The sequence below is a fragment of the Balaenoptera ricei genome, chromosome 6 (genome assembly GCF_028023285.1).
Source record: "Balaenoptera ricei isolate mBalRic1 chromosome 6, mBalRic1.hap2, whole genome shotgun sequence".
Lineage (NCBI taxonomy): Eukaryota > Metazoa > Chordata > Mammalia > Artiodactyla > Balaenopteridae > Balaenoptera > Balaenoptera ricei.
In genome coordinates, this window is record NC_082644.1 from 11,228,105 (window position 1) to 11,244,822 (window position 16,718).

A 16,718-nucleotide genomic window follows, 5' to 3' on the forward strand; every position below is an offset into this window, starting at 1 on the left:
TATACAATGGAGAAAAGACAGTCTCTTCAATAAGTGGTGCTGGGAAAACTGGACAGCTACATGTAAAAGTATGAAATTAGAACACTCCCTAGCACCATACACAAAAATAAACTCAAAATGGATTCGAGACCTAAATGTAAGACCGGACACTATAAAACTCTTAGAGGAAAACATAGGAAGAACACTCTTTGACATAAATCACAGCAAGATCTTTTTTGATCCACCTCCTAGAGTAATGGAAATAAAAACAAAAATAAACAAATGGGACCTAATGAAACTTCAAAGCTTTTGCACAGCAAAGGAAATCATAAACAAGACGCAAAGACAACCCTCAGAATGGGAGAAAATATTTGCAAACGAATCAACAGACAATGGATTAATCTCCAAAATATATAAACAGCTCATTCAGCTCAATATTAAAGAAACAAACAACCCAATCCAAAAATGGGCAGAAGACCTAAATAGACATTTCTCCAAAGAAGACATACAGATGGCCAAGAAGCACATGAAAAGCTGCTCAACATCACTAATTATTAGAGAAATGCAAATCAAAACTACAATGAGGTATCACCTCACACCAGTTAGAATGGGCATTATCAGAAAATCTACAAACAACAAATGCTGGAGAGGGTGTGGAGAAAAGGAAACCCTCTTGCACTGTTGGTGGGAATGTAAATTGATACAGCCACTATGGAGAACAGTATGGAGGTTCCTTAAAAAACTAAAAATAGATTTACCATATGATCCAGCAATCCCACTACTGGGTGTATACCCAGAGAAAACCATAATTCAAAAAGACACATGTACCCCAACGTTCATTGCAGCACTATTTACAATAGCCAGGACATGGAAGCAACCTAAATGCCCATCGACAGATGAATGGATAAAGAAGATGTGGTACATATATACAATGGAATATTACTCAGCCATAAAAAGGAATGAAATTGAGTCATTTGTTGAGACGTGGATGGATCTAGAGACTGTCATACAGAGTGAAGTAAGTCAGAAAGAGAAAAACAAATATCGTATATTAACGCATGTATGTGGAACCTAGAAAAATGGTACAGATGAGCCGGTTTGCAGGGCAGAAGTTGAGACACAGATGTAGAGAACAGACACATGGACACCAAGGGGGGAAAACTGCGGTGGGGTGGGGATGGTGGTGTGCTGAATTGGGCGATTGGGATTGACATGTATACACTGATGTGTATAAAATTGATGACTAATAAGAACCTGCAATATAAAAAAACAAACAAACAAAACAACTGATACTAAACTTTCATTAGGTTATTTGTATGGAAATATGTTAATATAAATGTTTCAGACATTACGTGAAATTTCTAAAAATCTTATATGTTCTGGTATAATGTTATAAGTCATAATTCTAGTTATTACTTTAAAATGTATAACTCAGAAATAACTAAATTTCCTTGTCAATTACATTTTTTATGAACTTTCATCAAATCTTTAACCGTGGTCATTTTTAAGTCTTTTGTCATTTACAGACAGTTCTGGGTGTACTCTGATGCTTTTGCAAATATGTTCCTATAAACGGGTTTCATCTTCAAGGAATTCATGGAAAAGACTCTGACACGTACAGGTTTCTGGTAACTGTACTGCTGAACTGAATGAATAAGAATTTTCAGAACTCTAATGAAAAACTGATGAACTCATAAAAGTGCTAACAAAAGATCAAGATGAAAAAAAATTTAATTACATGGGACTGAGTGAACTGATGAGGATGATTATAATTTTTGTGACTTTCTGTTTGAATTAAAAAAAGAAAAAAAATCCCACAAGGACTCAGAGGCAAAGAATATACAAATCAATTTTCACTGCAAAGTAAAGGAGCTGTTACAGTGGAGGATTACTGGACTGAATGTCAATATTATGACATAGTATGAGTGTGTTTCGTGTTTGGTAATTGCAATCATTGTTGCTTTTGTTGTGGTCATCCATGTACAATGCTTGGTGTCAGTCTATTTATCTCTTGTAAAAATAAAATACAGTGTGTGTGCGTGAAAAAAAAATCAAACTAAGTAAGTATAGTTACAGGAGCTCAACTTCACTGGTCGTCAAGGAAATGTAAATTAAAACCACAATATGATGACTCCACAAAAGATAAACATCACTAACACAGGCGAGGACGTGGAGCAACTGGAACGCTCATGCTTTGCTGGAGGAAGGTAAACTGGTACAATAACTTTGCAAAATTCTTGGGCAATATCTACCGAAGCTGAACACAGGCCACCCTAGGACCCAGCAATTCCCTTCCAAGGTATACACCCAACAGAAATGTACCCATTTGCTCACCAGGAGACAGGCACTGAATGATCATAGCGGCACTCTTTAACAACAGTCGAAAGCTGGAACCTACCCAAATGGCCATCCACAGTAGAAAGGATATTCACACAATGGAGTACTTATAGCAACGAGAACGAATGAACTACTGCTAAGCACAAGGGAACAATCTCAAACATGATGTTGAAGCCAGACACGCAGTGAATGATTCCACATACATGAAGTTCAGAAACAGGCAAAATCATGTGCGGTGATGGAATATGGGATAGTGGTTATCTGGTTTGGGGGCATCAGGGACCAGAAGGGGCACGAGGGGAGCTTCTGAGGTGCTCTACACTCAGTTGCTGGAATCTATTCAGTTTGTGAAGAATGTACAAATTGGATTATGATTTGTCCATGTTTCCTTAGATATGTTAAACTTTTTAGAGTCTTTTTTTTTTTTTAAATAAATTTATTTATTTATTTATATTTTGGGTGTGTTGGGTCTTCGTTTCTGTGCACGGGCCTTCTCCAGTTCCGGCAAGCGGGGGCCACTCTTCATCGTGGTGCGCGGGCCTCTCACTGTCGCGGCCTCTCCCGTTGCGGAGCACAGGCTCCAGACGTGGAGGCTCAGTAGTCGTGGCTCACGGGCCCAGCCGCTCCGCGGCATGTGGGATCTTCCCAGACCAGGGCTCGAACCTGTGTCCCTGCATTGGCAGGCAGATTCTCAACCACTGCGCCACCAGGGAAGCCCTAGAGTCTTTTTTTTTTCCCCATGTTTCATTTTAGAGTTTTATTTTGGTTGCCTGGGGACTTTAAAAAAAATTCTGTGTCTTTTTCATCCCAGTCACATATATATATCCTGATATTACAAAAAGAAGTTAAACTTTGTAGAGTTTTTTTAAAAAGACTCTTGTTGGGGGCAAAAAAGAGTCTTTTGGGGGAAAAACCTGGCCTGAGGATGAAGGTTTGAGATTCATCCCACCTGAAGCCACAAGGAGCCCCTTGAAGGGTGCTGGGCTGTGATTCTCTGTTCTCATACCTTTTCTTCCCCTGGACCGAGATCCCGAAGGACAAAGGCTGGGTCTAATTCATGTTTGTAGAAACATTTGGAATACATTGCATGAAGGTTACGTAACAGATGTTTGTTGAATGAATAACTGAATGTATGGAAGGAATCCCTGCAGATGTAGAGGCTCTAGAGGTAGAGGACAGTTGTGGACGTTGCATCCGAGAGCCCAGCGTCGTGACCTTCAGTTTCAGCATTGCTGGGTTTCTCCATATGAAAACTGAGGATGATAATTCTCTCCCCATCTCCGCCCTAGATAGTTGTTGGGACAATCAAATGAAATCATTCAAAGAAAGCAGGAAGCCCTTGAGCACACTGATGTGTCTCATTGGCTTCCACATCCATAGATGCAGCTATTGCAGAAGTTTATTCTACTCTCCTTCAGTGTAATCACAGTTTCATAATACCATCTGGTGGGAAATGCCTATTATAGATGCCTTCTGCCATTGAATGGAAGCAAGCTTTTTGGACTATGCTGATTTCAGGTGGCAAGAAGGTATCATCGTGGGCTTCCCTGGTGGCGCAGTGGTTGAGAATCTGCCTGCCAATGCAGGGGACACGGGTTCGAGCCCTGGTCTGGAAAGATCCCACGTGCTGCGGAGCAACTGCGCCCGTGCGCCACATCTACTGAGCCTGTGCGTCTGGAGCCTGTGCTCCGCAACAAGAGAGGCCACGATAGTGAGAGGCCCGCGCACCGCGATGAAGAGTGGCCCCGCTTGTCACAACTAGAGAAAGCCCTCGCATAGAAACGAAGACCCAACACAGCCATAAATAAAAATAAATTAATTAATTAAATATAAACACTGGGTTCAATTAAAAAAAAAAAAAAAAGAAGGTATCATCGGAGCTATGAGCTGCCAGAAAGACTCTCATCCACTAGAAGACATGCCTCCCAGGTCATTCCTATACTTTGCTATCAGATGTCTCCTCGCCTGTTTGGGCAGCTTTATTCATAACAGACAAAGATTGGAAACAACCCAAATGTCTATCAAAAGGAGAATGGATAAACAAGTTGTGTTCTACACATATAATGGAGTATTACTCAGCCAAAAGGAAAATACAAAGAACAAACTACTGCTATGTGCACTGATATGGACAAATCTTATCACTATAAGAAGTGAAATAAATCAGGAATTAATGAAAGAAAGTCATGTCCTTTGCCTGAAGCTACTGAGTTTAAAAGGCTAAGCTTTATTCCTCCTGCAATTTTAGAGTTTAATAGTTCTGTACCCACTCGTGGGTCTCACATGCAGAGAACGAGACCCTTCCATGTCTGTATCATCAATTACCAATGGTAAGGAGAGGCTCAGCCAATAGCCTGGGCTGCATTTGGGTCCCCATCCTCCCTTTCCCCTATGGGCAGGGCACACCAGTATAGGAGTGTTAAAAAAAATGCTTTGTACCCTCCTACACTGTTGGTAGGAATGTAAATTGGTGAAGCCACCATGAAAAACAGTAAGGAGGCTCCTTAAAAAACTAAAAATAGAGTTACCATATGATCCAGCTATCTTACTCCTGGGCATATATTCAGAAAAAACAAAAACTCTAATTCAAAAAGATACAAGCACCCCAATGTTCACAGCAACACTATTTACAATAGCCAAGATATGGAAACAATTTAAATGTCCATCGCCAGATGAATGGATAAAGAACATGTGGTACATATACACAATGGTATATTACTCAGACATAAAAATGAATGAAATAATGCCATTTGCAGCAACATGGATGGGCCTAGAGATGATCATACTAAGTGAAGTAAGTCAGAAAGAGAAAGACAAATACCATATGATATCACTTATATGTGGAATCTAAAATATGACACAAATGAACTTATTTACGAAATAGAAGCAGATTCACAGACATACAAAACAAATTTATGGTTACCAAAGGGGAAAGGGGGTGGGGGAGGGATAAATTAGGAATTTGGGATTAGCGGATACACACTACTGTATATAAAACAGATAACCAACAAGGACCTACTATGTAGCACAGGGAACTATATTCAACATCTTGTAATAATGTATAATGGAAAAGAATCTGAAAAAGAATATATATGTATGTATAAATGAATCACTTTGCTGTACACCTGAAACCCTGTAAATCAGCTATACTTCAAAAAAAAAAAAAAAAAAAGCCTTGTTTCACATAAGTAGGACATCACCAGGGTCTCACCAACCAGGGCATTTATTGCTAATATATACATCTCCACAGTGAGATCCCTGGACATAACATTTTGAGCACATTTCCTGCTATTTGTAAGATGACATTCCCAGGAATATTGGTGACTTGATGGGTGACTGAAACACACTCTTTTTCATCAGAGGCAGTTAGGGGAGTTGTTCGGGGCACAGACTACAGTCAAACTGCCTGGAGTGGAATCTAGCTCTGCCACGTACAGGCTGCTTGACCTTGGACATACTGCTCAGTTCTTCTGTCTCAATAAAGTGGGAATAATAGCAGTACCTACCTCATAGGGCTACTGTCAAGGTTAAATGAGTTAATATATGAAAAGCACTTGGAATTGCCTAGCGCAGCGTATATATTAGAAGTGGTTTTTTCTCACCTCTTCCTCCCCTCCTCCTCCTCCTTCTCCCGGTCCCCCTCCCCTCCCCTCCTTCTTCTTCTTCCTTCTCCAATTATTATTATCATCATCATCATTATGATATAATTACTGGGGTTTTTTTTCCTGTAAAACGGAGTCTTGGAGCCTCACATTGTAGCTGCCTGCCAGGGACGGTCAGAAGGTGCAGTCACTGCAAATGACGAAGACATTTGTGACTCAGCTGTGGTTTGAGGGCTGCACGGTGGGGAGAGCTGAGCCTTGGCAAACTATTCTCCTGTACGAGGTCTGACCCTCAGGGGTTGAGGCTGAGCTCGTAACCAATAAACAGGAGCGTGTTCGTGAATGTCACCTCAGAGCTCTGTGCCCCAGGCAGTGGGGGGTAGGACGGCGTACACATAAACTGACCATGTGCCTTGGTTCAGACTATTCTGGGAATTTCCCTGATGCCTCTGCCATCACCACCTCAACCTGAAGGTAATTACCCCCTTAACATTTTGGTGAAATCTCCTTTTCTACACGTAATCAGTTATGCTTAGGTTTACACTAGGTTTACAGTTATCTGTGCCCAAGCCCACCTCTCAGCCTGGACTGCAGCTCCCTGAGGCCAGCGGGCTCCTCTCACTCACCTCTGTATGCCGACCTTTGCGCAATGTCAGTGCTCCAGAAATGCTGGCTTCCTTACTGAGCTGCATTGAACTTGACTTTGGGAAGTTCCTTCAGCACTCCCAGAACCCTCTTCTGAATCAGGCAATCTGTGTCCTTTATGGGTGGATGTGACTCCAGGAAAACACAGAAAGTAATTCTAAGCTAAGTTTGGTGAATGAACCGAGCGATGCCAATTCCGTCCTATAAATAAATTTACAAGGCTGGTTTTCTTGCGCGGCTAATAAGCCAGGTCTAGCTGCCATTCCGCTAGAAGCGTTCCCAAAATGCCTTGAGCAGGGCCTTTAGAACCAGCGGGTGGAGTCCCCAAGACCAAGGCTGCTCTGGACCCAGCGGGTGTTCCTGCGTGGGGCTGTAATGCTCAGATTGGCCACTAGAGGGGGGACGCGTTCCAGACCCCATAGGAGCCTCGCAACTGCTCCAAGAACTTTATAAAGCCCGGCGGCCAGAGCAGCTGCAGTTCACAGCTCAGACAGTACCTCGCAGAGCCGCTGGTGCCTCCACAGAACATCTCCCGAGCGCTGCCCAAGGCTGACCGAGGCGGGGCACCAAGACAGGGACTCCCACTTGGGCACAAGGTTGAGTCTTGCCTCCTGACCTGATCCTCCTGGAGAAGTGACCCCCGAGACCCTGGGCACGGTGCAGCCTCTTTCTATGAGTCCATCTGGATTTGGCTGGCAGTGGGAACGAGCTCTGAGGGGCTGCCTGGGTCTCGGGGTGGTGGCAGCAGCCAGCTCTCCAGCCACCATGGCAAATGCCAGGAACTGAGGGGACGGTCGCTGCAGCCTCACTGGGGGCCCTCAGGTGAGTCTTGGTGCTGACTCTGTCCTGGCGCCTGGGCATAGCTTCCCAAAGGCAGCCAGGGGACACAGGGCGCTGGGTTTGAGCATCCCCAGGATGTGGAGCGTGGAGGTGCTAGCGCTGGGTGGGAAAGTCCTAGCTGTCAGCCTGGGGGATCTGCTGGGCCCTCATCCAGCTGCCTGGGCTGGTGGGTGTGAGCCCGCATTTGGGAGCCAGAGGAAGCGATTGCTTTAGTGGCAACTCTGCCAGGCTCATGTCACAGCTCCAGAGCCTATTCAGGGAGCAGATGGGACAGGTGACAGGCCCTTTACGTGTGTGTGCGTGCCTGCAGGTGTGTCCAGTGGTGGAATGTATGAAGGCAGAGCTTATTTATAAACCATCTGTGCCTCTCCAGCTCTGGGTTATGATTTAGATGAACTAAGTACCGTTAGAGGAGAAAAGGGCTTAAAACCGACTTAGCGATTCTGTCTCCAGAGAGGGCCACATTCAGGGTGATCTCTATTTAGTTTTGATGCGTTACGAGCCCTGTAGAGTTAGATGCTGGAACCCAGCAAGGCTTGGGCCACCCCCGCAGCAGGAAGAATTGATTGTATCCCGCTGCTGCCCAGAGGGGGACTTTTAATATCAGGCTCTAGCTCTCAGCTCTGGTCTGCATTCGTGATTGCCTTTCGCACAGGGATCCAAATGGCATTGTTTCTGGGACTGGCTAGGCGGGAGGGTGGCCTCAGGAGCCCAGGGACCCCTGTACCTGGCTGCTTGGCAGGGTCGGAAGATGCTGAGGGGCTGTTGGTTCTCACCAGACTCCACCCCCGACTCCCTGCATGCCCCTGTCCATACAGCCCTCCCACATGCCCTGTCCCACACGAGGCTCGCTGGGACCAAGTGGCTAGCAGATGTGCTCTTCCCATCACAGAGGCGATGGCCTGAGGCTGAATGAGCTCAGCTGATTGGGCCAAGTTCCCCAGAGACAAGAAGTGGAGCCGGGATGGGACCCCGTGTCCTCTGAGCCCGCACTCCCCACAGGTCCCTTTGGTGTCTCCACCCTGCCCGTGTTTCTGTGGCCCTGGTCCCCTCCCTTCCAGCTCTCTTGGCTCCAGGTCACCTAACCTGGCCCTCTTCACTGCATCACTTTGGGCCTGAAAGGGGGCCACCAAAAGGGACTGACACATGCTTCCTGGACAGAGCAACTTGGCGCTAAGCCAGTGCCCCAGGTGGGAAGCCTCACCCTCTCTGACACCCATCGGTTCTTCCCCTCTGGGCCTCGGTTGGCTTATCTTTAGAATGGGAATATGACAGATCGATGCCACCTGCCTCCCTCACAGGGCTCCTGGGAAGCAGAGCGATCCTAAAGGCAAAGGGTCTGTACTTGGGGGGGCCGCATGCACACGGGTGTGGGGCTGGGAGGTATTGCTGTGTCGTCACCGCACTTGGCAATTAGTTGCACAGGCTCGGCCCGAAGGCTATAAGACCAATGCCGGCAAGGTCCAAATTCCTGCCCCCCATTCCCCAAGAAAGAAAAGCAGCCCCAGATAAAACCTGGGGCAGACAGAACATTCTTAGGTTTCATTCCCAAGTAGCAAACATTAGCAGCGCCGGCTGAGCACTTGCAATCCCACGGCGCTGGCCTCTGGCCTCCAGCTCAGCCCCTTTCCCCAGCAGGCTCCCCAGGGCTCCTGCTCCACCAGCTGAGGGGTCGGGGGGGGGGGGCGCCCTGCAGACACGTTCCAGATAATGCGCTGGGCGAGAGGGAAGCTGGCGCAAGCCCGGCTCCACACCTCCACCCCTGGTTCTCGGAGACCCCACGGGCTCTGGACGGCAGCTGCTCTTGCCTTTGGCAGAGAGAGGGTTCTCTCTCTCAGAGGAGACACCGGCCTCCTGCTTTGCAGCTCCCCAGGACTGAAGCCAGAGGGCGGGGTGCCGCACGAGCGCTGTGAAACGAGGGAGGGTCCCCTGTAGCTTAGCAGCAGTGGAGCTGCCCAGGGCCGCACCTAGAGGCCCCCCCTGGGTGGAGGGCTTAGACGGAGGGCCAGCGTCAGGAGACTCGCAAACTGGGCACAACTGCAGCCCGGAGAAGCGGGGCCGGGAGCTGTCTCTCCAGGAACCCCGGAGGGCAGGCAAGAGAGACGCTGGCAGGGCTGCGGGCTCCCCTCCACCCTTCCCTCCCGCTGGCTGGAGGAAAGGCCCGCAGGGCCTGGGAACACCCTGAGTGTGTGTGCCTGCGTGTGTGTGTGCACGCGTGAGCATGTGTGTGGGGCAGATGGCATCTCATTAGTTGAAGTCAAGAGCAGAAGGCCCAGCCATCCCTCCTGGGCCAGCGGAAGGACAGGGGGATGGCAACTGGTCAGCTCTGGCCTCCTCTCAGCCCTGAGGTCAGAGGTCTCTGGAGAGAAAAGTCAGGTTGTGAAAATAGGGGATTTGCGTTTGCTGTGCCTGGCAGGGGGGTCTGGCCATTGTCCCTATTTACTGGAACAGGGTGGGTGCCTCCTTTCCCTTCAGTCAGTGGCCACTGTCCCCCCACTGCCACCTGCCAGGCCCTGTCCCCTTCTCACAGCGGTAGACGCCTGGCCAGGCTCTCTGGGCCTCAGGGTTGAGTTGGCTTCACGCTGGGCCTGGGACCCATCCATCCTCCCCGGGGGCTTTTATCTTCCAAAGAATTCACTTTTTAAAAGTGGATTTTGGGGTTCAATATCCAGATAGTCAAAGAGCATCAGAACCGAAAGTCAACATAAATCAATGGCTAGAACTGAGCAGAAAGTGGAGAGTCATTTGCAAAATCACCGAGCGTATATGTGGGAAAAGGATATTGAGTATTTTATGTAAATAAATACTTTGTGGTCTGGTTCCGCAAATGATTTCTTCTTATTACACAAAGAATGCAAACGTATTACAGAAAGCCCAGAAAATCCAGCAAACAAAAATAAGCACAAATCCCCACAATCCCAACCAGAGTCCTGTAATACACGTCTCACCCAGGGAAACCCAGAACATCTCTGAATATCATCTTTCCCGTCACATACTTGGGACATGTGTAGATATTACAAAATGGGATCACATTGTGCACACTTGTGTAAACGGGGCTGGTTCATTTCAAATAGCATACACAGCATTTCCCCATGTTGATGGGACATTCTTGGAATTCCATGGGGTCCCCTCCAAGCCCCAGCGATCCAGCCTCAGGAGGCCATCGGACACCAGGGCCCTCCCCAGTCTAAAGCTGCCCAGACCTTAGTGTCTGGGGGACCTCACCGAGGCCACCTGCCCCTTGGGCTCCCATGGGGGTGAATCCCTGCTATGGTCCCCTGAACCCAGCCCTTCTGACTATGCCAGCCCGGCCAGGTTTGGGAGCAGTTCTGGTCTTAGCTGTGTTGGCTGGTGGTCCCTGCACCCCATTTTATGTCTAGTTTCCCCCCATTTCCAACACAGAGCAGAAGCCCAAGTCTCCCTGATGTGCCCAGGGCTCCAGAATCTTGGAAACTACTCTGCTTGGGTCAAGAGGGTTGGCTCCTCCCAGCCCCACCCAGCGTGGCCCTCGGTGCCCCCCAGCGCAGGGCTCCAGCCCCACCCAGACCTATGAAAGGGAGGGGTTGGATCCCATGGTCAGAAAGGTCCAAAGGGCCTTGGCCTCCCCAAGCCAAGGAAGTTGAGGAGGGGGAATTGGGGTCCTAAGGATCCGGTGGCTGCTGCCTGCTGATGAGGGAGGTTCCCAGCGTTCAGGCTCAGGGTCACCGCTCATCTGTGTCTCCACCTACAGCTTATGTCCTTTCTCTCCCCACTGCGTCCTCCCTTCCTCTCCTGCTGCCGCTGCAGGACGCGATGGAGAACAAAGCCATGTACCTGCACGCCACCGTGAGCGACCGTGACTCTGGCTCCATCTTTGAGGAGCCCTTTGATGGCAGGAGCCTGTCCAAGCTGAACCTGTGTGAGGACGGTGAGTGCCTCTGGCTCGGTCTTAGGCGCGAGATCAGCCCTGCCCCCTCCACCCGATCCTGGCATTGCCCCAGGGTGCTGGTGACCCCCCCCACCCCCACCCCCGACTCACACACACACATAATACTGCATAGGTTGAAATGCGTGCTCGGAAAGGTCTTTTCTCATTCATGCATCTCAACACACCTGTGTGACCAGCAAGATGAGACGCATTTTACAGATAAGCTAGCGGAAACTGAGAAAAGCATTAAGCATCACATAGCTCGTCAGTCATAGAGCGGCCCCAGCACTGAGTCTCCTGACTCCTAGGGCAATCCTTTTGCCTCTCTGCCATCCTCTCCTATGGGTGAGGCTGGGGTCACGCAAAAGGCAACTGAACCAAGAAGCCCAGACCATCTCGGGTGACGAACCTCCAATGCACTTCCTAAAGCGTTTGCAAGGAGGGAACGCACCTCTCCAGGTGCCCATCCTCCCCTGGGACTGAGGCCTCAGGTCATGGCACGGGAAGGGGCCCCATCCTAGTGACCCAGACCGCACTGCACCTTTGTGGGCTGGTTATTTGCTAAAACTCTGGAGATTCAACAGATGCAGATTCCTCTAGAGGAGCTCAGAGCACCTTGCTAACAGCCAACCCCTGTGCGTCCAGCACAGAGCTCGATACTTAGTAGGTGCTTAATAAATGCTTATTGCCTGAATGAATACATTCCTCTTTGCAGTGAGTATAGGAGATGAGAGCTTCATCCCCACTTCAAAGATGAGTAGGAGGAAACCCACAGGAGAGTTTTGTAAAAACTTATGGTCAATGAGATGGAAACAGGCTGCCTTAGGGTTCTCCAGAGAAACAGAAGCACGAGGGTGTCTATACACACAAAGAGACTGATTATGAGGAATTGACTCACATGGTTATGGAGGCTGAGAAGTCCCACGATCTGCTGTCTATAGAGTGGAGACCCAGGGAAGCTGGTGGTATAGTTCAGTCCGAGTCAGAAGGCCTGAGAACCAGAGAAGCCAGTGGTGTAGATCACAGTCTGAGGGCCGGAGAGGATGAGATATGTCCCAGCTCCAGCCGTCAGGCAGGAAGCAAAAAGTGAATTCCCCCACCTTTTGTGCTACTCAGGCCCTCAACTGATTAGATGAGACCCACCCACATTGGGGAGGACAATCTGCTCTACTGATTCCACCAATTTAAAAGCTAATCTCATCCAGAACACCCTCATGGACACCCAGAAATTATGTTTAATCTGGTTACCCTATGGCCAACCAAGTTGACATATAAAATTAACCATCCCAGATGCCTTTATTCAACCTTTTTCTCAAGCACCATGTTTCACTGTGGTCCACTCTGCCAACTGCCTTTGTCTTGAAATTACTCAAAATTAGAAATGACTCCCCCTCATTCAACCCCATCTTTCCTCCCATGAGGTGCTGAGTGTAGGAAGGGAAGTTGGGTGGCTCAGAAAGGCAGGGATTAGGGATTGTCTCAGGAGGGAGAGGAGACAGGAGATTTGGGCTCTTCACCTGCCCTAGTAAACTACCCACCGTCAGAGCCCTTCCTCTGAATTCCAGTCGACAACCACATTTTGAGGACCCACATGTGTCAAGCTATGGGTTAGGTGCCAGAGATGCTCCAGAGAGAAATTAAACCATCCTTGCCCTCCAAGAGCTTCTGAACCCAGTGGGAGGGACTGGCATGGGGACAATTACCCACCATGTAAAGGAGGTAAAAATATGTGTGATTATTAAAGTCAAGCAGGGCAAAGGCTTTCTGGTAAAGGCCTTAAAGACTGAATACGATTTTGTAAGAGAAGAGGTAGTTGGGGAAAGGTATTACCAGCTGAGTTGCACCAGACAGGCCAGTGTTTCTGTTAAGTTAACGACACCTGGGAAGAGAGGAAGGCCCGCAGGGAGCTGGGTCACTACCAATGCTCAGCTCTTCCCCATCAGTACATCAGCAAAGCCAAGCTGGCTTTCACATCCTTCCTCCACCCTCTCTCCCCACTGGCCCATCAGTAAAGAGGCCTGATTTGGCAAGAAAGAACTGGGGTACATCTCAGAGGGGTAATTGCAGGACCACCAGGGCCATCCTGGGGTGCCAGTGGGGAAGGGCATGGCAGGGGGACCCCAGGGGTGGGGAGAGGCCTGGGGGAGTGTCATTGGGCCATGGTCCCCCCTTCTCTTGACCTCATCTTACCTCCCCTTTTCTGAACCTGAGATTTAAAAAAAGGCCATTTGGACCAGAAGGACTGAAAAATAACAGTAACCCCAGCCATGGGGAGATCTGGTCAGGGGGCAGTTTTAGAACCAGGCCAGCAAGTGTCCCAGGGGTCACCTGAGCTACAGCACCCCATGAAGTGTGGACAGCAGAGGTCGGAAGATGTAGGCTGGAGGCTGACTCTTCCCTTCCCTCTCCCCCCGCCCCGGGGCATGTGACCTGATGGGCACGTCCCCTCTCTGGGCCTCAGTGTCTCCATCTCAGTGCTCCACAGGGGCAGAGGGGGTGTCTCTGAGCTCCCATCCAGTCCTAAAATTCTGTGCACAGAAACAGACTTGGATGTTGTATTTGCGGTGTGGTCCTTTTAAAACCTAAGTTGGAGCAAAGCCCAGCAAAGGCTCCCACGCTGAAGGGAATAAAAACCCAGGCACTGACTGTGGCCAAGGAGGCTCTGACCCTCACAGCGGACCTGCTGGCACGCTCTACCCGACGTACGCTGCCCCCAGACCCTCCAGGCGTCCCCCTGACCTCCTTCTGGTCTTTGCTCAAATCTCACCTCTGCGTCAGGGCTTCCTGTCCTCCCCTGCACACCCATTTCCCTGCTTCTCTTTTTCCTTTTTCACCTAGTCCTAGTCTCCTCAACACACTGTATCATTTTCTTATTTATCACGTTTATCATTTACTCTCTGTTCCTCATGGGAAGAACATAGGCTGGACCAGCGCAGGCATCTCTGTTTTGTTCATCAGTGTCTCCCAGCCTGGTGCACAGCAGGTGCTCCTAAGTATCAGTATTTGTTGACTGACTGAATGAGCGAACTAATGGCTGAGCAAACACAGGGGTCCTTGAAATCTAAAGGTGGCAGAACAAATAAATTCTAAACCTGATTTCCACATCGTCTGGGTCTCCTCCACACTTCATTCCTGGACGCCAGAGATGGGGCCGGGGGTGGAGGGGCGGCCGTGAAGACCCCAGAAAGACTGGAGTGTTGAGATGAAATCACCACCTAAAGGCTCCTAGGTTTCTGGTTTGACTTTTTTCCCCTTCCCTCTCATTTCTAAGAGGAAAATGGCGAGCTCCGACTTGGGAAAATTCAAGCCAGATTTGACCTGTTTCCCCGGCACTTTGCTGCTTTGATCCTCATCTCTGCAGAGTAACAGGAGAGGGGGGAAGGGGTGGGGCTGGTAGGGGCGGAGGGAGGTTGATGGGAAAGCAGAGGTGGACAGAGGTGGGGACCCTGCCAGCCAACCGCCCCCCCGCATCCCCCCCAACCCCCCCCATCCCCCCCAACCCCCCCCCATCCCCCCCAACCCCCCCCCCCCCCCCCCCCCCGCTCCTCCGGGCCTTGAGTAAATGAAAGCAGTGTTGTCTGCTAGGCCTTGTAGGGGCTCCAAGTCCCTCCCAGGATTTTCCCCTTGAAAGCAGGGAGATGGGAGGCAAGGGGGTGCCTCTTCTTGGCCCTGGGGATCTTGGGATCAGGGAGAGCAAAGCTGCAAAACTGCAGCCTAGATATGGAGGTATGACTCAGGCCTTAACGCAGGTGGGACTTTAAAGACAGGGTGTAAACACGGTGTTATTTACAGGTCCCTCCCCCCTCCCCTCCTCTGCTCTCCCCTCCCATCATCTTCTCTTCTCCTCCTACCTGCCCCCATCCCTTCCCTTCTGTTCATGCGCCAGGTGAGAAGGAAGCTGAGGGGCTCCCGCATGGTGCCACCCACATCCTTCCAGGCTCTCTCTCTCGCACCCCTGCTCCAGGGTGACACCTTTGGGACCTCTCCATCCTCTGCACCCCTTGGCTGGGCCACCTCTTAGGACCCCGCCGCCTCCTTCCTGTGTCTGAGCCCCGCTGTGGGTGGGAAGACGCCCAGGCAGGGGGCCTCCTCACCTCCCGGGCTCCAGCGGGGAAGAGCACGGGCTCCACCTGTGTGGCTGGAATTGCTGGGTGGGCTCGTGGCAGAACGCGACCTCCAAGGTCTTCCAAGAGCCAAGCCCCCTCTGACCTCAGGGCCCACCAACACCTCCCTTGGAGCAGAAACCCAAACGGGGGCTGTCTGGGCCTGCGACCCCTCCTCACCCCCCCTCCTCTGTGCCCCCTCCCCCTCCCCCTCCCCCTCTCCCTCCCCGGTCCTGCCTTTCTCTTCCCGCCCAGACAGCTGAAGCCTCTGCAGTCTGGCGCCCAGAGGCGGAGGGCTGGGCGTGGGTGGTGTTCAGCCGGGCCTGACTCCTCCACGGCCCTCTCCAAGGGCCAGAGAGAGGTGTTAGTGTCAGAAAAATATTGCAGTCACGCTCACCCCGTGGCCTCGGGCCCTCCACCGCGCTCCCAGCATCATCCATCGGCCGCAAATGGGAGGCTCGCAGAGGTAATGAGTTACACATGCTCCTGGCCGCGCCCAACGCCTGCACGCCAGGCCGCTTGCTGAGTTTAGGGCCTGAGCTCCCATTCCTGCGTCCCTGCCCCATAAAATTAAATTATTCTCCTAAGGGAGTCCCCACATCTACTTTCTCATCCATCAAGTCTCCCTGGTTCATCTGGCGTAGCTGAGGGCTGCCGGGCAGCTGCCCAAGGGTGGGAGTGGATTTCCTGGGAGGGTCTGGCTGGGGCCTCACAGAGGGTCCGGCCCTCTACAGGTTGGAGAATCCGGCACTGGAGCAGGAGAATAGCAGAGATGTTAACTCATGCGGTGCCGTGGTGCGCTCAGCTCCCCCAGCTCACTGGGGGCTGGTGGCCAGGAAGGATCCTGGATCTCTTGGGCCCCAGGGACTGTCCCTCCACAAGAGGGGGACAGCCCAGGGAGGTGCCAAGATGTTGAACTTTGGCAGGTCTGGGCTCGGCGCGGGGTGTCTTCTGTTGCCCCTCCGTTCCCACCCGCTGCCACTCGCCGCTCTCTGCCTTGTGGGGAGCGGCCCTGGCAGGACGGGGAGGATGGAAGATGAGAGGTTGCGTGTTTATCCCCAGCTCCTGCCCTGTGGGGTCACCTTGGGCCACTGTGTCCTTCCACCCAAGGTCACAGCCCCTTGTAAGCCACCCTCTCCGCTTGGGCTTTCTCCTTCTAGGCTCCAGTAACTGCTCCCCTCCTGGGCTCTGTAACCGAGGTGGTTACAGCCCAAGGACACCACTCTGGCCCTTGTGGGCATCTTACACCCTTGGCCACACCTTTGCACATATTCCCTTTATTAAATTCTATGACATTTCCTAATTTAA

At 50.5% G+C, this 16,718-nt stretch overlaps 1 protein-coding gene across 1 annotated transcript in view; it reads left to right on the forward strand.

Moving 5' to 3' along the window:
- The first annotated feature begins 7,048 nt into the window (after window positions 1-7,048).
- Window positions 7,049-16,718, forward strand: part of SCARA5 (scavenger receptor class A member 5) — a 117,329-nt gene continuing 107,659 nt past the window's right edge. Inside the window, exons 1-2 of the mRNA XM_059926835.1 lie at window positions 7,049-7,382; window positions 11,187-11,307. Coding sequence (XP_059782818.1) covers window positions 11,193-11,307 — 115 coding nt within the window. The 5' untranslated portion in view covers window positions 7,049-7,382; window positions 11,187-11,192. The remainder of the gene's footprint in view (window positions 7,383-11,186; window positions 11,308-16,718) is intronic.